Source organism: Colias eurytheme, chromosome 6 (assembly GCF_061535395.1).
Source record: "Colias eurytheme isolate Ceu_HAF_F1 chromosome 6, ilColEury1 Martin Lab GWU primary, whole genome shotgun sequence".
Taxonomy (NCBI): Eukaryota; Metazoa; Arthropoda; class Insecta; order Lepidoptera; family Pieridae; genus Colias; species Colias eurytheme.
This window is the reverse complement of record NC_142985.1, coordinates 12,455,756-12,480,146: the sequence shown is the minus strand read 5'-3', so window position 1 is coordinate 12,480,146 and position 24,391 is coordinate 12,455,756. Positions and strand designations below refer to the sequence as shown.

Genomic DNA, 24,391 nt, shown 5'->3' with positions numbered 1-24,391 from the left:
CTTTATATCATTTTAAAAGACCTTTCCATTGATACCCCACACGGGTATGTACATCGAAAAAAAAAATTTCATCCCTCAGTTACATGTATGGGGGGCCCCACCCCCAATTCTTTTTTTTACTATTTAGTGTCATATTTTTGTAGCGGTTCATACAACACATATTCCCATCAAATTTCATCACTGTAGTACTTATAGTTTCCGAGTAAATCGGCTGTGACAGACGGACAGACGGACAGACGGACAGACGGACATGACGAAACTATAAGGGTTCCGTTTTTGCCATTTTGGCTACGGAACCCTAAAAAGAATTATCAAAATCGGTTCAGCCGTTCTCGAGTTATGCGCTTACCAACACATTTTGCGATTCATTTTTATATATAAGAAGATTAAGAATTATCTATCTCTAAATAGTATAAAACAGTCGCTTTCTCTGCCCCTATGTATGCTTAAGTTCTTTTTTTTTATATCAGATTCCAAAGTTTCACCGTTCAAATCTTTAAAACTATGCAAAGGATTCCCAAGAAAGGTTTAAGTATATAATAAATAAATTACTAGCTGCGCTCCGCAGTTTCACCCGCGTGGCTCCGCTTCTGTTGGTCTTAGCATAATGATATAATATAGCCTATAGCCTTCCTCGATACATGGGCTATCCAACACTGAATTTTTCAAATCGGACCAGTAGTTCTTGAGATTAGCGCGTTCCAACAAACAAACTTCAGTTTTATTATATAGTCTCAAATTTAGTGCTCGAGTAATTGTTAGCGAGAATACAGAAACTACTTATAAAAAATTATACCTAAATTTGAAGTTAGCGGCTTTTGAGAGTAATCAAAAACATCCCATTTAGAAAAAATAACTATTGTTATAGTAATTGAACTCGAGTTCATCTACAATCCACATCTGATAGGCATTAATTTTTGAATCTGAAATTTTCTGAAATTTGAAGGAAAGAAATGAAACTATAAGTTTACGTAAATACTTTTAATGATTGCATTATACACACAGTCATACCATATTTACAATCGCAAATCATCACTTAACAACAAAATTGTGCTTTTCCATACCTATATATAAATATTAAATTAAATAAATTAATGAACACAAAATAAAACCAATAAATTATAAAATTAAAAACAATAAGGTTATGGATCTCCTAAATAAAATAAATAATAATATGCAATTATACAGATTTGTACTTTTCTAGGATGTCTACATCTTACAACTAGACTTGGCTAACAATTTAAAATAATTTATTATTATTTATTATGAATTACATATTATATGAAACTTAACCTATGTCAAATAGGTTTCGTCGCCGAACCGACCACTGAAAACCAGCAAAGTCATCAACCGTCCCTAAATGCATAACATCTATACATTTCAAAACATCAATATAGATATACTTTGGATCTTTAACCCTGCTGAGGTCGCTCACTAAATACAGTGAAATTTAATTATATTAATTCTCCTAAGAAAGTATTTTACAATTTTAAATTACGTTTATTAGACTAGATCGTTACTATGACTCAAACCGACTAGAACGTGTCAACAAAAACTAAAATTAAATTAAAAACAACGATTGCACTTAAATACGCTTAAAATAAAGGAATGTAGGTAAAATAAAGTACCGAAACAAATATTGCGTTATTGCACAAAAATAAATTGGTATAAATATTTGGTGTTTCTTAATAAATTATCGATAAATTAAATTTTTTAAATTAATTAAATAAATTAAAAATTACGCTAGTCAGCGTCCTGAGGACGCGGTCGATCGCTGAGATCTTGGACAATTTATTCATAACATTATCTATGCCCGTTTTATAACTTGCTCGTTAATATTGTGACTAACCCTCAACTTGAATCACAATCATGTTCAAAATCTGTTTTTGGTGGTTTTTTTAACTTACATTCGAGAAATCACATATGTATTGGTTATTGAAACCATGTTTAGTGTTGATTAATTTATTTTTATCGGACCATCAACATCTACATCTGAGTAAGACATTTTATGTTTTCATTTGGCATATTTTTCTATTCTGATATAGATCATGGCCTTTCAAGGCTGTATATTCACTTCTATTTTTTATTTTACATGTATTACAATTTTAACATCATATTTTCCTAAACGTGGCAACCCTAGACCTAGAGAAGAATATTAACTATTATTTTCGCCGTTTAATAATTGAATCGTTTCTAATTTATTTACAATATAATAAGGAAGATGTTTAAAAATTTTATAGTAGGTATATATTGTTCGTGTCATTCGAGAATCTCATACGGTAACTCTTGTTTTATCTGTACATCATGTAAGTGTTACGTGTAATATAATTTATAATTTTATACAATGCAACGTATTAATAATAGGTTCTATGATGAAAACGTCACAAACCGGGGTCTATCGTTAAAACACGTAAACAAGTGTCTATACAAAATGTTCGTACGCTCCCGCCTGAAAACCAGCCATGTGTCACTGTCACCTGTCAACTGTCAATGTGTATGTGTTATCTGTGGCGGTGTGGCTAGTCTGCACCCTGCGGCTCCCCGGCGGGCGGCTGCTGCTCGTCCGCCACGAGGCCCAACAGCTAGGAGTCCGCGACCACCGCCTCGCGCTCCGACTTCACCTGCTGCTGCTGGAATGTCATTTGCTATACTGCGTTATTGTGCCGTGTCTGCTGCTATTATTGATTACATGATTAGGGGAAAGGCTTGTTTTACTGTATCAGTTATTATTTATTAATTCTATTCAATAGCCATACTAAAAATCATCTTCGATACTCTTTTTATGTTATCGGTAAAGGATTTTAGCTGCTGGGGCGCTTGATGGTAAGCGCTACCACCACCCATGAACATTTGCAAAGGCGTTAGGTCAGTTTGCATATCTTACACTTCTAATAATGGATTGCCAACATTAAAAAAAGGGATATTAATTGACGAAAGGTACACAGGAATTTTTTTTTGAAGGAATAGGATACGGTCCTCCACATATTTTTTTTCTTTTCTCTAACATTATCACTCACCATCGCCTTAGTGAGCACGGTGGCGTCCTTGAGGCTGAGCACCTGCAGCACCTGCGCGTCGCCGCCGCCCTGCAGCACGACCTGCGCCACGCCGCCGCCCATCGAGATAGCCTCCAGCGCCTCGCCGTTCTGCTCCACCTGCGCCGTCTACGCATTATCTATTGCTATTTACGCTTTTTGGGGGACAATAAACAGTGTCCCTCTTCTAACCCCAAGCGGCCCGATCGGTCCCAGAAACAATAGATTTTCTATTGTATCTGTGGTTCCGGGGCCTGAGTTATTAATCTATATTCTATACCAATATTATAAAGCTGAAAAGTTTGTTTGTTTGAACGCGCTAATCTCAGGAACTAATGGTCCGATTTGAAAAATTCTTCCGGTGGTAGATATATCATAACGCTAAGACCAACAGAAGCGGAGCCACGCGGGTGAAACCGCGGGGCGTAGCTTGTAGTATATAATTGTGAAGGAATACCCTTGCTACGGCTAGAACTCTTCAAACAATTTCTTTTGCACACACAGATTGCCATGTTGCAAATGTAACAAGGAAAAAAATATACATACTTATATTATCAAGAGTAAATACTTGTTTGTTTCAATATAACAAGTATGAACGTTGCAAATAAATTCATTTGATAAGTATTGTTGTAGTATGGAGGAAGTAACATATATGTATTGAATTGGCCTCATACATTCTAATTAAAATCATACCTTTCCTCTTCATATTATAAATATATAAAACATATTTAAAAAAAAATAAAAAACATTTGTTAAATAATAATAATAATCATCAAAACATAATTTAAAGCTAAGAATACAAAAACAATACACACCTGACGACGAAAACGAGCGCGTGCAATCAACAACCGTTGTCGAGAGCGGACGTGTTTCGGAACTTTTTTAAAAATTAGTTAAATTTTGGATACGAATTTAACCCATCTTTATTTCGCAATAAGTTCTGCATTGGTGTGTAGTATCGCGAATTCAATTTGCAAATAAATTTCCCGCGCGCGCGACTCGACGCGCTGTGCTTGCGGAGGAAGGCTCCTCCTCACCTCGAGTAAACGAGAGGGGCTGCCGCTGTGTCGAGAAATAATTCGTCGTACCTACTCGCACCTCCACTCTGCGTAAGCATCATCGTTGCGTCGTTGCAAGTGAGTCATCGTACCAGTATCAGTAATTCTACATTATTACATTTTTATAATAATGCAATGTTCGGACAGCAAAATCCGGCCGATTTCGCCTGGCTCGCGTTCTAACATCAACGTTGCTAAGCGCGGTACTACTGAGCCACGCGCGAATAAGGATGCGAATACTTGCGGATCGTCTTGTATATCGCGTTCGGACTTGCGTAGTATTATAAAAGAAGAGCTACGTATGTCTGTCACTAATTGCATTGCAGATTTTAAGAGTGATATAAATAACCAGTTATGCGAAATGAAAGATGATATTCGAAATTTTCACGAATCGATTTCTTTTATGAATAGTCACTTCGAAAATTTAAATGCCGAAATAAAGTCATACAAAATTGATATCGAACGTATAAAGAAAGAGAATGAATTATTAAAAAGCGAGCTTTCAACCATCTCCACGCGATGCATCCAGCTGGACCAACTCATGCGATCGTCAAATTTAGAAGTTCAATGTGTACCCGAGCATAAGTCCGAAAACCTGATTACAGTAGTAAAACAACTAAGCAAAGTAGTGGCATGCCCCATAAACGATACAGACATATCTTACTGTAGTAGAATCGCTAAGAAAGACCCTAAAAGCTTGAGGCCCCGTGCTATTCTGGTTAGGCTGAGCAGTCCCCGTCTTCGTGATGCATTTCTAGCAGCCACCGTAAAATACAACAAGCAAAACCCTGACAATAAATTGAACTCCAGTCTTCTGGGTCTTGGTGGAAATAAAAAGTCGGCTATATACGTCACCGAAAATTTATCCCCCGAGAACAAGGCTCTTCATGCTGCAGCTCGCCTCAAAGCCAGGGAATTGAACTATAAACACGTGTGGGTGCGCAGCGGCCGCATATTTATGCGTAAAACCGATACGTCAGAATATATCCATGTTCGCAGCGCAGGAACTCTAGATAGTCTGTGTAATCAGTAATTGTATGTATTGTAACTGGTTATTTATTCTTCTTTAAATTAATCATTTGTTTATTATTGTTTATTCTGTTTAAATTCTCGTCCCTAAATGTATACTTTCAAAACGTTAGAGGTTTGCGCACTAAAACATTAGATTTGTATAGAAACGTTTTATGCTGTGATTATGATGTTATTGTACTATGTGAAACTTGGCTAAACCACACAATACTTGACTCGGAATTATTTGACGATCGCTATGTGACATATAGACGTGACCGAGAAACTAGTTTATATCACAAAAATAAATCAGGTGGTGGCGTTCTGATTGCCATATCTAAGCGCTTCCAGTCTCGTAGATTAACTCAGCTTGAGAGCGGTTGCGAAGATCTATGGGTTGAACTTGATTTGTATAGAAATCGGAACTGTTCAAATAAGTTATGCATATGTGCTGTGTATATACCTCCCCCCGTTCAAAAACATATCCTTGAGCATTTTATTGACAACACTAATCGTATTTTAGAATCTCGCGACAATACACTAATAATGGGTGATTTTAATCTAAGTTCGGTACTATGGCCTAATGATAAAAACATCACATCTCAGTATTGTTCTCTACCTGGTCCACTAGGGCAGACATTAATCGATTTTGCCGCTTTAAATAATTTAAAACAATATAATACAGTATTGAATCACCAAGGTAAAATTCTGGACTTAATTCTATCGACAGAGACCGTTGAGTATATGCAGGAAAGCAAGTATGTGCTTAGCAGCAATATTGACCAATACCATCCCCCGGCCCTCTGGAGTTTGTTTTGTCTTGTTACAGTAGTCCAAGTCTTCCATCCCAAACTCCTGGTGATAAATATAACTTCCACAAAGCAGATTTCGATAAAATTATATGCGAACTCAACTCTATATCTTGGACTAATGAATTCGCAGATCTAACGGACGTAAACGATATGGTAAACATGTTTTATAAAATAATAAGAAGTGCCATCGCGAAACACGTACCTTTAAGTAAGACCAACCATAAAAAATATCCCTGTTGGTATAGCAGAGAACTTATAAAATTGCTTAATGAAAAATATAAAATACGAAAAAGATTTATTAAGTACAGAAATCCTTTGGATGAGCTTTCTTTTTTGCTACTGAAAAAGCGTTGTGCATCATTAATTGAATCTTGTTATAAGAACTATATAAAGCACATTGAGGATTCCTTATCAAAAAATCCAAAATTATTTTGGACACATATGAAAAACAAGCGCCAGAATAAAAGTACCTATCCTTCTTCAATGTATCTAGGTGACAGGCAGGCCTCTAATGGTTCTGACATCTCCAATCTCTTTGCATCCTTTTTCGCATCTGTCTATAAATCGCCTTCTACCACTTCGTTACACTATCATGATTCCAATTTACAATGTTCTTCATTAGTCAATATTCTAGCTGAATTGTCTTTTTCGGAAAGTGACGTACGTATTGGCCTAAAAAAGTTAGACCGTAATAAAGGAGCCGGGTCCGATGGTTTACCTTCTTTATTTGCAGTTGAATGTCATGTCGCCCTTTCCTTACCCCTCTCAATTATATTCAATAAATCAATAGCTTCTGGTATCTTTCCTAGTGCATGGAAAGAGTCTAGGGTTGTTCCCATTCCCAAATGTGGTAACTCAACATCTGTGACGGACTATAGGCCAGTTTCTATACTACCTGTCTTTGGCAAATTGTTCGAGATTTTGATAAGACCAAAAATAACGTGGCACATAAAACAATTGATTTCACACCAACAGTTTGGTTTCCACAAAGCTCGATCCACAACAACGAACCTCACCTCGTTTGCGACCTTTTTGACGGATTCAGTAGACGCTAATATCCCAGTTGACACCATATATACTGATATAAGCAAAGCTTTTGATACCGTAGACCACAAGGCTCTAATTCACAAACTTTCTTCTTTTGGTATCACAGGAAACTTGCTGAATTGGTTTTCCTCGTACTTAAACGGTCGGATTTCGAGGGTGGTTGTTGGCGGATATTCGTCTCAACCTTTTTCAAACCTATCAGGCGTTCCCCAGGGATCGGTTTTGGGCCCAATCCTGTTTAATATTTTTATAAACGATGTCGTACCACTTTTTAAATACAGTAAATGTTTTCTATACGCTGATGACCTCAAACTCGCAAAACAAATAAATAATAAAGACGATGCTCTTTATTTACAAGCTGACTTAAATCGCTTGGTGGACTGGTGTTTGACAAACGGTTTAGCTCTGAACACAGATAAGTGTAAGTATATACGTTTTTCGCGAAGTACACTCAGTAACACACAGACATACACTATAAATAATAAGATATTGGAAGAAGTAACCACTATTAAAGATCTCGGAGTTGTTTTTGATAATAAAATTAAATTTAACACCCATATCGACACTGTTGCAAATAAAGCCTTTCAAATGCTAGGCTTTGTAATCAGAAACACAAAAGAATTTAGGAAACCACAAACTAAGATCAAACTTTTTTCGGCTCTAGTTCGACCCGGTCTTGAATATTGCTCTCAAGTCTGGTCACCGCACTACGAGGTACATATTAAGCGTCTAGAGAAAATCCAAAAACGTTTCCTGTGGCACCTAACGTATCAATGCAATAAAGCAAAATTGTTACCGACGTATGAAAATCAATTAAAACACTTTAATCTCCATCGTTTATCGGACAGGAGATAGTTATTGGACATGAGCTTTTTGTACAAATTAGTTAATGGTTTGTTGGACTGCCCGTTTCTTATTGAGAGAATAAATATTAACGCACCTTCGAGGTTGCCCCGTGTAGATAAATACGCCCCTTTTTCGACCAAAATATCTAAAACCAACCTGGGTCAGAATGCCACAATAAATAGGCTCTTAAAACAGTATAACAAATTGTCAAAAGATCGTGCAATAGACATAGACATATTCTCAGACAGTCTTCCAAAATTTAAAAATAATGTTGTTGCTTCATTTGTCTCATGATTAACATCATTGTCCCGGTCAAGTTTTGTGTGTTTACTATTATATAAATTTTAAATGTTTAGGCAATTTAGATTTATAAGTTAATTATTTACATTTTTTTGTTTTCTCATAGTTCTCAACATAAAAAAATATTTAAATGTAAGATACTAACTATCACTGTTTTCTTTTTAACTTATTTTTTTCAAATTAATCGTTGTAGTTATTGTCATAATATGTAACCGTAAACCGTTTTATTTCGCATGTGGTGTTAGCCTTTAAGTAGTTATTACATTTATGTAAGTTATTTTGTAATCTTTTTTTTGTATGCTTGTACTGATGTAATAACTGTTGGCTGACCTTAAATAAATAAATAAATAAATAAATAAATAAATAAATAAATAAACAACTCACAGATAAAAAATAAAATAAAAAAACACATCAAATAAAACCAAAATATAACACAATCACAGCTTTAATAGTGAATATCTATCTACTAGCGATGCAATTAGAATATTGTTTGTGAATTCTACTAGCAGTAGAGTTTTTGAATACTAACAATGAAAAATCTTTGGTAAATAAATACTCTTTTTAATATATGGCACATATATTATATGTAAATAAACTATAAAGTAACGTTAATACGTAAATATATATTTTAATGTATCACCAACAATATTCCAAACGCACTATACAAACAACGCAAAAAATAAACTCTATGTTAACTTAAGAAAACAAAATATACACAATTTACTAGCGTGCATAGAGATGAAGATAAAATTTTAAATCTTTTAGACATGCTTTTTACACGCTTTATATTAGCTTCACCTGTATGTTTGTATGTTTGTAACCGACTTCTTTGGGCGCGATTTTGACCCACTTTAAACGGCCAGATTTCGTTCAAACTTTGTAGATTTATTGAGGACCGATGACAATACACTAATTTGATAAAATTTTCTATTTTTTAGTTCGGATTTCTATAAAAAGCGTGTTTTTTAGTTTTTTTAAACTACCTATTATTTTATAATTTACATGTCTGCACCCTTAAAGCAAAAGGTTCGTTTGTTATATTCAAACGTTAAATTGAAGTTTTGATCAGTTTCTTTTTATGGAAAAAACAAGTTTATATTATTTAACATTATCTCCATCTCCACACACAGGAACACTTCAAGCAACACTCACTGGCGAAATACTTAAAATTGGACATTTAGCATTTATCCACGAAGGTAATACACTAAATAGATTTCCTCTATTTTTAATATTTATTATGCGTTAAAAATATCACTGTCAAGCTTATAGTCCTTCGTGAATATTAATGCTGGTTTTCACAATCAAATAAAAACTAAAACATTAATTTGTCAATAAACAACTATTAAGAAACGGCAAAGCATAAAATTAGAAAGAACTTTAACTTTTAGAAAACTAAAAATAACAACTGGAAAATTAATTTTCACAAAATGAATGCGTGTTTTACAAACAAGCCTGGGTCATATAAAAATACACTTATCACATGCAAACAAAAAAATAAAATCTTACAATCATAGCACAATAAAAAAAAAACAAATTTCACTTGCAAACATTTAAAATAGTGCACATCTTAATTATGAAAACTTAACAATATGTGTAAATAACATTTTGACAAATTTATTTCATGTAAATAAAGTATTTTTATGTTAGTGTACAATGTACCGCTTTAAGTTATATATATAAGAATTTAAAAGTCCTATATAAATATTTAAGTTTTTGGCACTATCACGCGTGAGATCAAGTTTTCAAATAACTATTTGGTATTTGGTTATTAAAATGAGAAACAATATATTAAGTAATTTTTAGGAATGACAAACATTTAAAAACATATTGTATTTGTCTATCTACTGAGAAGCCAACAAAACTAAATTATTCCTATCTAAAAACAACATGCATTTAAAAATAGCGCAATTATTCTAAATAATATGCACCAAGTTCTTTACTTAGTCACAAATTAAGGGAATCACCTAAAATTAAATTGCGTCTGGTGACTAGATTTATAATTACACCTTTGGTTAAAATACTCTATATATTTTTTATATAAGTTCATTCGCTTTTTAATCGTATTTTGAAGTTTATTTATATAAGTTTCTTTTAAATGCAAAAATTCATTGTAGTCGAATATAATTTATAACTCGTATTTAAGTGTGCAAAAATGTTGAATACATTCGCACGCAACGCAAATACGCAAAAGTGCATAAAGATCTTATGATCGATTATTCGAAATCTTATGAGACCGACTCATACACCCCTCTATATCACACTTTACTTGTGAACTTATCAATGCACAATTGCAATCAATCAAATGATGAACATTATAAGCACAAACCTAATTGAAATTTCACTTGGCCGTAAATAAACGTACGTTCACCCATAAATATTCACTGATACATAATGTAACAAAAAACATAATATTCCAACATTAACTAAGAAATTTAACCAAGTTAACAAGTCTAATTCTAAATTCCAAGTTATCTCGAAACCCAAATGTTTCATCAAAACCAAAATTTCTATCTTATACATAGTGTATTACACTTAATAAAGCGCTAGTCACTGTCATAAACAATATCCTCCCTCCTTTCTCTACTAAACACTCTCAACTTTAACGCGTATCGCGCCCGACGCGTACACGCTCGCATCTAAATCCGTACGTACACGTGTACGCCCCTGTACGTGTTTACTCCCATATGTACGTACATGTGAACGTGCGTTACAAGTCTGATACTAAATTCCAACTTAACTCGAAACCTATTCATTCTGCAACACAATAAAACCCTATCATTATTGTAAACAATATCCCCCTCCCCCTTTTCCACTAAACACTCTCAACTTTAACACGTATCGCGCCCGACGCGTACACGCTCGCATCTAAATCCGCGCTTCTACGCACACGTGTACTCCCATATGTACGTGTAGGTGTAAGTGTAGGTGTACATGTACGTGTAGGTGTAAGTGTAAGTGTACGTGCGCGTGTGTGCACCTGCACGAGCGGCGCGACGCACACGCCGTCCTGCTGCTGCATGGAGGCGACCATCGACTGGTAGACAGACGCAGATACGGGAACTGTTATCACGCCCGACACGGACACGGGATAGCCTGGAAAATAATAATTATTTATTACAAACAATTTCGTACAAACCTACAAGTGGTAAAAAAATTGTTCAGAACAGTTGTCAAGTGTATATTTTTACTTTCAGCAAGGTACATACAAATAAATGGTGTGTTAAAATAATAATTGGTGTGAAAAAATATTTTAATTTATATGTTTGGGGAAACAATTTGTAAATCCATCCATATTTGTTATTTTGCTTGAATCTAATCTAATTTGTGTCTAAGATATACGTGTCACTGCGTGCCTGTATATAATTCTAAGTGCGCATAATATGTTGTTATGAGTGCATAAGAGCCAGAATGTGTGTAAATGTATCACTGCTTACATATCTAACGATGTGTTTACGTGCTATTTTAATGCGTTCCTGCGTGTTGTCTGTTTTATTAAATGCGTGTGTAATGTGTATGTCTGATTATACACGAGCACGTGTCACTACGCATGTCTCTGCATCACTTTGCTTGTTTGTGTGTCTCTGTGCGAGCATGTGTATCTGTTTGTGTGTGTGTCTGTCTATCCGTCTGCCCGCACTCACCGTGGCCGTCGTCCGTGGTGAGTATGATCTGCGTGTCAGAGTTGAGGCCGGCCTCGTTCAGGTCCACGGCCACGCCCTCGCCGTCCAGCCCGCTCACCGGCACTCCGCTCACTACCGCACCGCCTTCTGTACTTTGGATCTGTACACACACAAATTTATATAAGCAACATAATAAATAATTAAAGAAAACGAGTACACACACACAAAGTCATGGAAACGGGTCAAGGAACAAAAAATTTCCCTATATCATCGCAGACTCAGCGCATTGCACGGGAACGTGAATTTTTTATCCTAGCGCATTATAAGCATTCATTTTTTTGCATAATTCAAGTATTGCAGAAGAATATAGTTGTGAAAGCAATGATGAATTGCGAGTAATTCGATGTTTTATTTCAGGTCTCCTTAATACAATATTTTTTTTGAATACCGGAAAACATTTTAGTAATACATCAAACATTTTCATCTGGTCAATTATCTCTTCAAGTCTCATTAAAAGCAATGAAAAATAGTTTAAGACAAAATTATCTTAAAAAAAATTGCATGTTAAATGTTACACTCATTCAATGATATCTTACTTATAATTTTTCCATTAAGAACACTTTCCCCAACACCCGATGCAACAACACACCAAAAATTAAGTCAAAAGTTCTGTCAAAGTCATAAATAGCGAAAAATACAAACACATACGACTTGCGCGGTGGTCCCGTCGGGCAGCGTGATGATCGGACTGTTGGGGTCCACCTGGATCAGCGACACCGAGCCGTCCGGGTTCGTGATCGTCTGCAGCACCGCTGGGGCGTATTGCGACATCTGGATACACACAAGGAGAATTATTAACTACGAGAATTAAAAATATGCCATGTTTTGAGAACCTCCGTCGTGTTTGGAAAGTAAAGCAAGCAATATATTCAAATGCATGATTACACGCATTTGAGAAAGAAAATATTAAGAGTATGTACGTGATAAACTTATAACAGATGAAATGGATCAATTTGAATAAACAATTGCTTAAACGTGGCTGTGATAAAAATAAAAATTGTTTACTGACACTGAAGGGATATAATTTATACCCATCTGTACGATCTTTCGATTTAGAACTTGTTTTATTATAAGAGCATGAATAAAATACTGGTTGTGCCATAAGTAGTCACATGAACAAATACATGGGTCAATTCACTGGCTACCAACACTTCCACACGCGCGGCATCCTAAATGTTCCTACACCACACGCGGCAACCTAACGCCCCCAAAAGGATCCCAAGTGACACAAAAGGAGCCCAAACGTACATCAACATCAGCTAGCGTCATCTGATCGATGCACACTTGCTGTGACGTCAGCACCGCCTGCTGGCCATGCTTGCTCGACCCGCCAGAGTTGCAACTGCCGCTTGGCATACATTGCGATGACTGTTTTTTTTGTACATTACGATTTGTTTTTTTTTGTAGGATTTTTTATGCAAATTTCGGTATATGCAAAACAGTAAAAGTTTCATAGGGATAATTTTAGTTGTTAATGATCGAGTTCGTTGGCATAAAAGTGTATATTATAGTATATTTGAGATGATTGTTCCCGTTCATATTTTAATTATAGGTCGCAAAACATGAATAGTAAATTGATGTCCATAAAAAATGCATTAATAATAATACAACATGTTACCAAAATCCAGGCAGCAATCCAATTTTGAATGAATGCGGAAATGAAGAAAACATTATTAATTAAAATTATGTATAAATTACGAAATATTAAGAATAAATATTGTGAGTGTAAACTTCTATGTTCACAGTGGTGATTTGGATGAAATTGCATGATTCGAGATTTAGATGGTGTTGAATGAGTTGAATGCATGTCTTCAACATGACGTGTTCCAATCTGTAGTTTTTATTAAAACAATTATATATTTTGTCATTTTCGAAAACACATTATAAATTAAATTTATTGTATGTGTATGTGCGGGCTTATGTGTGTAAGTACGTTAATGTGTGTACACATGTATATGCGGGTCTATGAGTGTATGTGTGTATACACGTACCGCAGGCGACAGCGCCCTCTGGTGGTGCTTATCATCGTCATCGTCCGTGAAAGCGGGCAGCAGGTCCTCACGCCCGTGGTACTTGTAGCAGTTGATCACTATCTGCCGCAGCGCGTGCGTCCACGACATCTGCGCGGACATACATACACTTTTTGTAAGATTTTAAGACAGAAAATCGATTTTTTTGGGTAACGAGAGGATACAGCTACAAATACAATTAAATTATCTACGTTTACTCTATTAATTATATAAGTTTCGGTATATTAGGGTAAACAATAAATGAGGTCATAATGAAGCCATCTAAAACCTCACAATCTAATTATTACCATGTACATTATACCACTGCTAGCTCTGATTCCTCGAGACAAATCAGGCTTTATTTCTCCAAATAAAAAATTTGTTACTACAATGTTTGACAACATTTGCATCTTTTCTTAACATGGTAAAGTAGTTCTAAGGCTCCTGTACAACTGTTCTGTACAACTATTAAAGAGTTAAATAAATAAAATCCATACTAATATTATAAAATATGCGAAAGTAACTCTGTCTGTCTGTCTGTTACTCAATCACGCCTTAACTACTGAACCAATTTTCATGAAATTTTGTATGGAGATATTTTGATACCCGAGAACGGACATAGGCTACTTTTTATCCCGGGAAAATGACGCAATCCCGGAAATCCCACAGGAACGGGAACTATGCGGGTTTTTCTTTGACTGCGCGGGCGAAGCCGCGGACGGAAAGCTAGTAAATAAATAAAGATATAGTTCAGTTACCTTTTGCTTCTCGTCCTCGGATCGTGCGTCCATGCGCACGTTGGCCCACGGCAGGTCCTTGGGCCACCACGGCGGTCGTGTGGATTCGCGGCCCCAACCCGGCTTGCCTCGCACTGCACACAAAAATATATGCATAGAAATTTATATAAGAGTTAGTGTACAAGAGTAAATTAAAGATCAATTGTGCATATTGATATTGAAATTGAAATGTAAGATATAATAATGCTATTTTATAGCATTTTACTGTAGCGAATTTTCTTTCCAAAAAAGATTATAATTTATATTTATAACTTTTAATTAAATAATATAATAACTAAAATTATACAGTAGCACCTCGTTAAGTCGAACCTCGATAAGTCAAAAACCTCCAAATCTCGAAAAAATGTCTTGTTCCCTTCCCTTCAAACCCGAAAACCGAGTTGCGCGCGAGCGACGGCATAAGACGCACGTCAGTTGCCCAGTTTCGTATTTCGTGAGCGTTAGCGGCGTTTTATTTTAATTCTACCCTCATGTCAATTTTTATTTTGATTTTGGATTATGGCTAGTTTCAATCGATCTATGAGTGTTGGCTCTGAAAAATCAGACGGGATGAATGAAGAGAAACAGATAGAAACGGAAGTGATAATTGACATGCCCATGGGCCCGGAAAAAAGACATAGGTCAGATAGCGAGGAAGAGATTATAGATGATGATGAGGGATTCATTGCCGTTAAAAGAAAGCCCAAAAGATTATTGCGCAGTTCGTCCGATCAAAATGATGAAACAACAAATATAAAAACAAGAGATGATGAAGCTATTGAAGGTGTTCGGGTCCGTTTATCCTCTATGGAATTATTACCTAAACAATTTGGTTTGGCAAAGCTCTTAAGCGTGGAAAATATTGGAAATATAATATCAATTAAGTATAGAAGTCCGTATAAAGTAATAATTACATTCAAAAACAAGGAAGATGCGAGCAAACTGTTGAAGTGCAAGAGATTTAATGAGAATAATTATCGGTGTCAAAATATGGATGAAGTGAATATTTCTTATGGTATTGTGAGAGATATAGATTTAGATATAGAAGAGAAGGAAATACTTGAAGAGTCCGCATGTGAATATGAGATTGTCTCAATGAGAAGGTTAAAGCGCTTAACAAGCGACGGCCAGTGGGTAGACAGTACCGTGGTCCGTCTTGGTTTTAAAAGTTCGTCCTTACCCTCGTACGTACATGTTTACGGGTGTCCGTTTAAGGTTGAACGTTACATCTTTCCTGTCACACAATGTGCAGGTTGTTGGAAATTTGGTCATCCAAAAAAGTTTTGTCCAAGTAGAAAGATTATTTGTCCAAAATGTGGCCAAAAGCACGAAAATTGTGAAACTAAAAGGTTTTGGTGCATAAATTGCAAAGGGGAACATATGGCTCTAGACAAAAATTGCCCAGTTTTTATTAAGGAAAAGCGAATTAAAAGAATTATGAGTGAAAACAACTGCACCTACAGCAAAGGCTTATCTCTTTACCTTGAAAGCAATATTCAATCGAGGCTAAACAACGACTCATCAACTTATATAGATTCACGGGAAAATAATGATGCTAAGGTTGGCACCCCTTCTTATAGAGACATACTCATCCAGGGTAAGAATAGGACTACAAGTGAAGTAATGGAAGATGAAGATGTAGAAAACAACATAGATAATGAAATGACTTCAGAAATTAGTGGCATGACATCATCTCGGAAAAAAAGAAACAAACCAAAAGGAAGAATATTTTCAGAAGACATAATAGAAAGAGAAGAAGTACTCGAGTGTAACGATGGAAGAGAACCGGTATCGGAAGGTAAAGGAAAGAGAAAAGAGAGAACATTCACAGCATTTTTGAATAAGATAAAGCAAATAATACTGTCCAGAAAGGATTTTAATGAAAAAATTTATCTGTGCATACGGTTGGTTGTCGACGAGATTACTTCTTTCTTGTGTGATATGTTTAAGGAAGGGAATTTATTACAATTATTCTTTAACAACATAAGTAATGGCTAATAGTTATAGTTTTAAGTTAAACATTCTTCAGTGGAATGCTCAGAGCCTGGAACCAAAATTGTTAAATTTTGAAGCGCTTCTTAACAGAGAGAAAGTTCATATAGCAGTTATTAGTGAGACGTGGCTTAATTCGGAATCAAATTTAAATTTATCAGGTTATAGTATTTTCCGAGAAGATAGGTCGGATGGTTATGGAGGCGTTGCAATTATTTGCCACAAGTCGCTGAAAGCTTCGAGATCTTCTATTCAACTACGTAATGCTGGAATTGAGATTGTAGGTATCAATATATTAAATTGTAAGTATTTGCAGCATATTATTTCCATATACTGTCCATCTTCTGTGCGAACGTCCCAAGTAGATTGGGATGATGTCTTTTCTCTTTTCTCTAGGAAAACTTTGATACTAGGAGATTTTAATGGTCACCATAGTAACTGGTCAAATAGGACCGTTCCTCGGGGTAGCCAACTTTTTGATAGCTCTCTTGAGTTTGGTTTCATTTCACTTAATAATGGTGACCCTACAAGAGTTAAGCTTGTTAATGGTAGTATCCAGGAAACTTCACCAGATATATCCTTCTGTTCTACTGATATTGCGGTAAATGCCGAATGGAATGTGACCAATGAGAACCTTGGAAGCGATCACTTAATTGTTAGGATTTGTGCTAAATATCAAGAAAGCCTAAAATTTATAGCTAAAAGAAATATAAAACTGGCTGACTGGACAGAATACTCAAACATAGCAGATAGGTTATTTTCACAAATTAGCAGAAATTTTAACCACGTTCAAGATATGTATGATCATTTCTTAAATATGATTAACGATATAGCAGACAAAAGTATTCCTTACAAAAAAAAGTGTACCAATTCTAACCGTATATTCGTACCTAAAGTATATTGGAATCAAGAACTCTCTAAAGTAATAGCTGAACGACGTCTTGCGCTTAAATTCTTCAGAAAGAATCCCACTCCACAGAATCTGTCACAACTTAACTTAAAAATATCAGAGAGTCAACGGTTAATAAGGCAAGCTAAATCTCAAAGCTTTCATAGTTTCTGTAGCAGTATAGACGAAAATACAAGTCTCTCAGACATGTGGCGTAAAATGAGGTGGATTAAAGGTTTTAGTCAAGCGAAATCCTATGCCTCCGACAAAGCTAAAGAAGAATTATTGTCCACTTTAACACCTGATTTCGTATCTGAACCTCCACCTACTTTTAGTACATCTAGCACCAAACTTGATGACCTTTTTGCTATGCATGAGATGGTAAACTGCTTCAAAAAACAAGATACTTCTCCTGGTTTAGATGGTATTTATTATAGTATGATATATAATCTTCCAGAAAGCGGTAAACGCTTCTTACTAAATATATATAATTTAATCTATACCTCTGGCTGTGTTCCTGCTCAATGGAGAAATATAAATATATTGCCCATTCCAAAAAATAGCTCCAACGGACATTCAAAACTTCGTCCGATTGCCCTCATGTCATGTTTGTGTAAGACCTTTCATTTAATGTTATGTAGACGACTCGAATGGTATGTCGAACATCACAACATATTATCTCGTAATACAGTCGGATTTAGGAGAGGTCAATCTAGCTTGGATTGTCTAGTACGCCTTGTCTCAAGCATTCAAGTAGGCTTTACCTACAATACTCCAACACTTGCATGTTTCTTAGACATTGAAGGTGCTTATAACAATGTACTGGTTTCTAGAGTAATTAGTATTTTGGATGAACTAAAGGTGGGTATAAGGTTATGCACATATTTATGGGAGTTTTTGCGGTTAAGACACCTTCAAATCCAGTGTGATGATGAGGATAAATTTTTGATACGGTCGACAAATAAAGGAATTCCTCAAGGTGACCCTTTATCGCCTTTATTATTTAATATTGTAACTACTTGTGTTTGTCAGCATATCAATCAAGTATTTATATGTCAATACGCTGATGATTTCGTAATTTTTGAAAAGCAAAGGAAACTTGAAGTTAGTGTTTTAAACATGCAAGAAGCACTTAATAGTTTTGTTAGATTGGTGGAACAACTGGGTTTGGAATTATCTGGTACAAAGTCTAGGTACTGTGTGTTTAGTAGAGCCCGTAGAATGCAACAGGTCCAAATTTATATTAATAATTCTTTATTAAGCCCCGTTGAATGTTTTAAATACTTAGGTTTTTGGTTAGATAGATCTCTGAGGTGGGGAAAACACATAAATGAGTGTTGTGCAAAAGCTTTGAAGTTTTTGAATTGTTTCAAAGTATTAGCTGGTTCAAATTGGGGTCTACATCCCATTCACCTACGTAGGATTTATTTTGCGATTATAAGAAGCCGTTTAGATTATGGCAGCTACATATACGATAATGCAGCCAATTGTCACCTATCTAAGATTGACAGACTGCAAAACCAGGCACTGAGAATTATTGGTGGATTTATAAAGACCACTCCTATTCATGTTATGGAATGCGAGCTGAGCATTCCACCGATGAGTGTAAGAAGATTGTATTTAGCTTATAAGTTCTGTTTAAAAACACACTCTTGGAATAGCAATATTAATAATGCACTATTAAGTGAACTGTATAATCTATATGATAGAAGCTATTGGAGCCATAAAAAGAAACCATTGCTTGCAACCTGCTATAAGGATACTCGTGAAAACCCGGTCTCTACATCTGATTTACTCCATACGTTTACTCTAGACACATGGGTGTCCAATATTAATTTACAAAATAACATTTTTACTAACTTAGATTGCATAAATGGTCCAAAATCTCAATATCTTGATCAACAGATAAAACTAGATATTTTGAATGAACTTCGCAATAAATTTATCGATCACAATTTTATTTATTCTGATGGATCTAAAACTATAAATGGCCTTGGTTTTGCTTTTTGGGACCCCAATAGAAAATACTCCTATAAATATAAAATTAATAATAGTTACATTTCTATAATGTCAGCGGAATTACTTGCAGTGTCCAAGGCTTTAATTTATGCTGCTGATATAAATGCCCAAAGAATAGTTATTCTCACAGACAGTCAAAGTGCCCTTCACCATCTTAAACGTTGTGTGTCTGGTAAGGTAGGTTTCCCGATAGCATATAAAATAATAGAACAAATTAATAACTTTAATAACTCCAATGTTACTTTGGCACTGCAATGGATTCCTTCCCATATCGGTCTGAGTGGTAATGAAGAGGCTGACAGGCTAGCAAAAACGGCTATTTTAGATGGAGAAGAAATTGATTACTTACCAAATTATTCGGAAGTTCTAACAGAATTCAAATTTAAGTGTTATAATCGGTTTAAAGAGTATTTTAATGAAAGGTCAAGGCTAAAAGGCATTTGGTACAAGAGTATACAATGTGAGCCTCTTCACATACCATGGTTTTATAATAACAAGTTTAATAGACGCGAAACTGTAACCGCTTTTCGACTTCGTTCCGGACACGTACCGTGCGGAAGTTTTGCTTATCTCTTGAAAAAAGTTGACTCGCCCAACTGCGAATTCTGTCATAAATATGACGATATCCAACACTTCCTCATGGAGTGTGTTCGGAACGATGTTAAAAGAAAAGACTTGTTGACAAATTTTAAAATAAACTGTATGAATGTTGGTGCATATCATAGCATTCTAGCTGCACCACACTCTGATGCAGCTAGAATGCTATTCAACTTTAAATTTATTTATTTATTTATTTTACAAAGGATAGCCAACAATTGTTAACACTAATTTTAGACATACAAGGAGAATGCAATTTAACAAATCAAGTGCAACAATTAATTATAGGCTAACACCACATGCCTTCGAAAACGGTTATGATTTAAGAACAAAAAAAAAAAAAAACTGATAGCTACACAAAATAACGTTTAACAATTATCAATAAAATATCTATTTAAAAAAATAATGTCAGTCATATTAAAATAAAATCGGAATACAAAATTACAATTTTAAAATATTAAATTAAATTACATAAAAACCAACTTAAAAATTCATTTTTTTTTATATAAATAATACCTATCTAGTTACATAAAAATAAAGTTCGACAGACATAATATATATTAATTAGCAATGTAAACATTCATATTAAAAATAAAATCGGCATTCAGATTACAATTTTAAAAAATCGGCATTCAGATTACAATTTTAAAAAATCGGCATTCAGATTACAATTTTAAAGTATAAAATTAAAATACATAAAAACCAACACAAAAATTGAATTTTTTTTTTATATAACTATAATAATCTCTACACAAAAATATATGTATGTAGTTTGACAAACATTAGAAAATATCTATTTATAAACAATGTAAACATTCATATTAAAACAAAATCGTCATTCAATTAATTACAATTTAATTACAATATTAAAATTACAATATTATAAATTTAAAATATAGTTAATATAGTTCATTAAGTGTTAAATATTTGTATACAAGGTACGATGGGATTGTCATCGTCCTTTCGGACAAAAATCCCTTAATAAAAAAAGATTAAAAAAAAAAAAAAAAAAAACCCGAAAACCTCCGTAACTTGAAATTTTGGCCCTCTGTTAGTCGAAATAATCACCGAGTCCCTCCAAGCCATTTTGGTACATATTTTCACTCTATAACTCGAAAAATTAAATTTGACCTCTGTATCTCGAACATGGCAACATTTTATTTTACAATCTTTATAACTTGATCATTTGGACTTTAACAACTTGCCGACAGTGCAGTACACTATAATTGTTTCTTAGAAAACATTTTAGGAGTATGCGATAATAAATTTATGACTCACGTAAACACGTGTTTGCATTAAGTAGGTATCTGATGACGAAATTATCGATTCAGTAACTCAGAAAACCGATACTAATGATAAAGATGACATAGAAGACGTGAATAGTACATGCGCTCCATGCGTTTCCATCAAAGAGGCAAGAACCGCATTGAATACCTTACGAAATTTTATAGAGCAAACCAGTATCTCTGAAGAAGAAGAATTTTCTGTTCTTTATAAGTAGATTAGACAATGCTAGAGAACAACCAAATTATATAAAGCAAAAAAAATACTGACTTTTTTAATGCCATATTTTTTATTTTTTTAAATGATTTGAAATAATGTTGATTTATAATAAATAAAAACATGTTTGTCACCTCTGCAAGTTGAATTTTAATGTACTTTACCTCTCTAACTCAAAATTTATAAGAATAAACCTCAAACTCTTTATGTCGAATCAAAATCCGCCTAAGTCGAAATCCTCCTTAAGTTGAAAACTCTATAACTCGAATTTTTTGGCGTCTCCCTTGATATTCGACTTATAGAGGTGCTACTGTATAACAATTTTATTAGCAAACGAGACATTCGTCATTGCTATTGACAAAAAGGTTTCATTAATTCAACGTTCAACAAATGCGATAATTGTTATTATCAATTCACGTTATGCTATGGTACTTTTTTTTGTGTGGTGTTTCTCAATGTTAACCAGAAAGGCTTCTACATTTTAACGCGGACGCGGGGGTGAACTGAAGGTTCACCCTGGAAGCGACATGCGCAAGGGCGTCCCCCCTTGACGGGGATCTCGAACCTCGGCTTGGACTGTCGCTTGAGTGGAGGAGGCCGGAAGGGCCCTAATCGGACGAGATGCTTATGGTACACGTATTGTCATGTGGCACTCACCCATTGAGTACTTGAGCATGAGCGGTATGAACGCGCGCAGCTGGGCCTGCGTCATCTTCTCGACGGGCGTGGGGATGCCGTCGATGATGAGCGGCGGCAGCTCGAACAGCGACGGGTCCTCCTGCGGCGGCGGCGGCGCCTGCGGGCCCGAGCCCAGCCCGAACTGAACAGTTATTTCGCCGAGTGCCCGGGGACGAGTGCACACGCGCACATACGCACCGGCGTACGTGCGCGTGTGCACTCGCACGCGCGCCACTCGTGCGCATGCGCAGAACGCACAGTGCACGGAGTACGTACAAAGAGGAGATATACGTGGAATACGGTGGGCTTGACAACCGGTGGAATTAAATATGCGTATTTGATAGTCAAGTAACAAATATGCGCTGAGCACTTCGGTCACTTATTATTATAGGTTATAGTTTGTATTTAACTAATACATATCTCTTCTCTGTATTCGTTCCATAGGGCGACTCCCGGTTTCCACCGCACACAAGACAAAACTTCTCCCAAATATCAAAATAAAAGAATTTACTTGGGTATCAATTATTTAATTGTAATTTTTAGTTTACTTACTATTAATGTGCAGTGGAAAACGAATGATTTTAGAAATAAAATTTCATTTTGAACAAGTTATTTATTTTATTTTTTAAGAAACGAATTACACCTAAGAGATAAAATTACTCTCAAATTACATGAGAAAAAGAAGAAGGAATAATTCTACTTTCACATTTCCTTCTTTTACCATTACTTCCGTGGAATTTAGTATTGGCAGGTCGACAACTTTTCCGAGAATCCATATATGTATTTAATTATTTAAACTTATCACTAGGTCATCATGCCTATTTCTATAATTTATATCTGTAATTTTATTCGTCTTACATTCGTCGTATAAGTTCCGGTCATGTGCATGTGTAATTACATTGTGAATGTAAATGTGGTGGCATGTCAACGCAATTACGTGTCTATGTGTATACGTTCTTGTATTCGTGTGCGTGTATGTTATATATACATAATAGCCAAATACACATATACGTGTGAACAATCTACGCATGTATGTGTCACCTGCTGAGCGAGCGCGTTCTCCAGCTCCTCCATGATCATACAGCGCAGGTTGCGCACGACGTCCTCCAGCGGCTTGGCGCCGAACACGCGGTACGACGTGTTCGGCTTGCCCGGAGTGGCCACTAGTACGACGGCCTGCTGGCCCACGCGTGTCGCGAACTCTTCTATCGTTTGCTGTTGGATGAATGTTAATTATTGATAGGGAAGTAGTCATAAAATGCATAGATATGTGGTCTTATTATCACATATCTTATTAGTACGTTTACGTTGTAATTATTATTTACGTACCTAATTCGATTTATGATAATATTTTGAATTTATAATTGAAATGGTATCACAATCGATAATCTTTTGGACATCACATCTGGTATCACCCGTCGAGCTGTCAAAAAGCAATTCTTATAGTGGACAGACTATAAATGGTTATTATTCATACGCTGACAAACGTGTGTAGTTGAATGGGATCTAAAATTATCGATTCTTGACACAGATAGAAAAACTTTTTTTTGGCCCGAAAATTTTTCTTCATTATGATATTATTAGTTTGAACTATAATTTCATAAATGAACCTATAATGTTTCAATCGTTTTTAATCACATATTTCTACATTTTCTCGGGTATGATGCGAGCTATAACTCGTCATAAATCAATTAGATTTAGGAGGTCAATATTCCGTATACACACTCAATGGCGATACATTTTTCCCTATTGATAATGTTTTAATTAATTATTTTACTGTAGCCTCGCCTGGTGGTAAACATAGGTGCGTTCGAAAGTTAAGCATATTATCAGCTCAAAGAAAAGTTTCACTTCTAAAACAAAGAATTCAAACAAATTCTGAATATAAAAAATATATTCAAAGAGATAATTGATCATGCCAAATATATTCAGTCTATGACCGTGACACAATAAAACTAATGTGATTACTGCCCCTCGCACGGAAGGGTATCGATTCGCCCAAACAATGTTCAAATATTCACCCCACAGCACAAGTTCACGACGAGGTCGTTGCTACTTTAATGGGGACATTATTTTTTTAACTTTAAATTATTGAATTAGCGCATAGCCTGTTTTGAATGCGGATTAGGACTTATTTGATGATGG

At 35.3% G+C, this 24,391-nt stretch overlaps 1 protein-coding gene across 6 annotated transcripts in view; it reads right to left on the bottom strand.

Moving 5' to 3' along the window:
* Window positions 1-1,725: 1,725 nt before the first annotated feature.
* Window positions 1,726-24,391, bottom strand: part of ewg (DNA-binding protein Ewg) — a 26,774-nt gene continuing 4,108 nt past the window's right edge. For 2 of the 6 annotated variants that reach the window (XM_090103240.1, XM_090103241.1), the window contains exons 5-11: window positions 23,288-23,461; window positions 22,226-22,364; window positions 14,554-14,666; window positions 13,778-13,906; window positions 12,429-12,557; window positions 11,748-11,886; window positions 9,099-11,199 (exon numbers count right to left, since the gene is read on the bottom strand). In XM_090103240.1, coding sequence (XP_089959366.1) covers window positions 10,919-11,199; window positions 11,748-11,886; window positions 12,429-12,557; window positions 13,778-13,906; window positions 14,554-14,666; window positions 22,226-22,364; window positions 23,288-23,461 — 1,104 coding nt within the window. In that variant the 3' untranslated portion in view covers window positions 9,099-10,918. Of the gene's footprint in view, window positions 2,631-3,017; window positions 3,156-9,098; window positions 11,200-11,747; window positions 11,887-12,428; window positions 12,558-13,777; window positions 13,907-14,553; window positions 14,667-22,225; window positions 22,389-23,287; window positions 23,462-24,391 lie in introns of those variants that run through there. The other 4 variants (XM_090103242.1, XM_090103238.1, XM_090103239.1 and 1 more) reach the window with 4 other exon arrangements.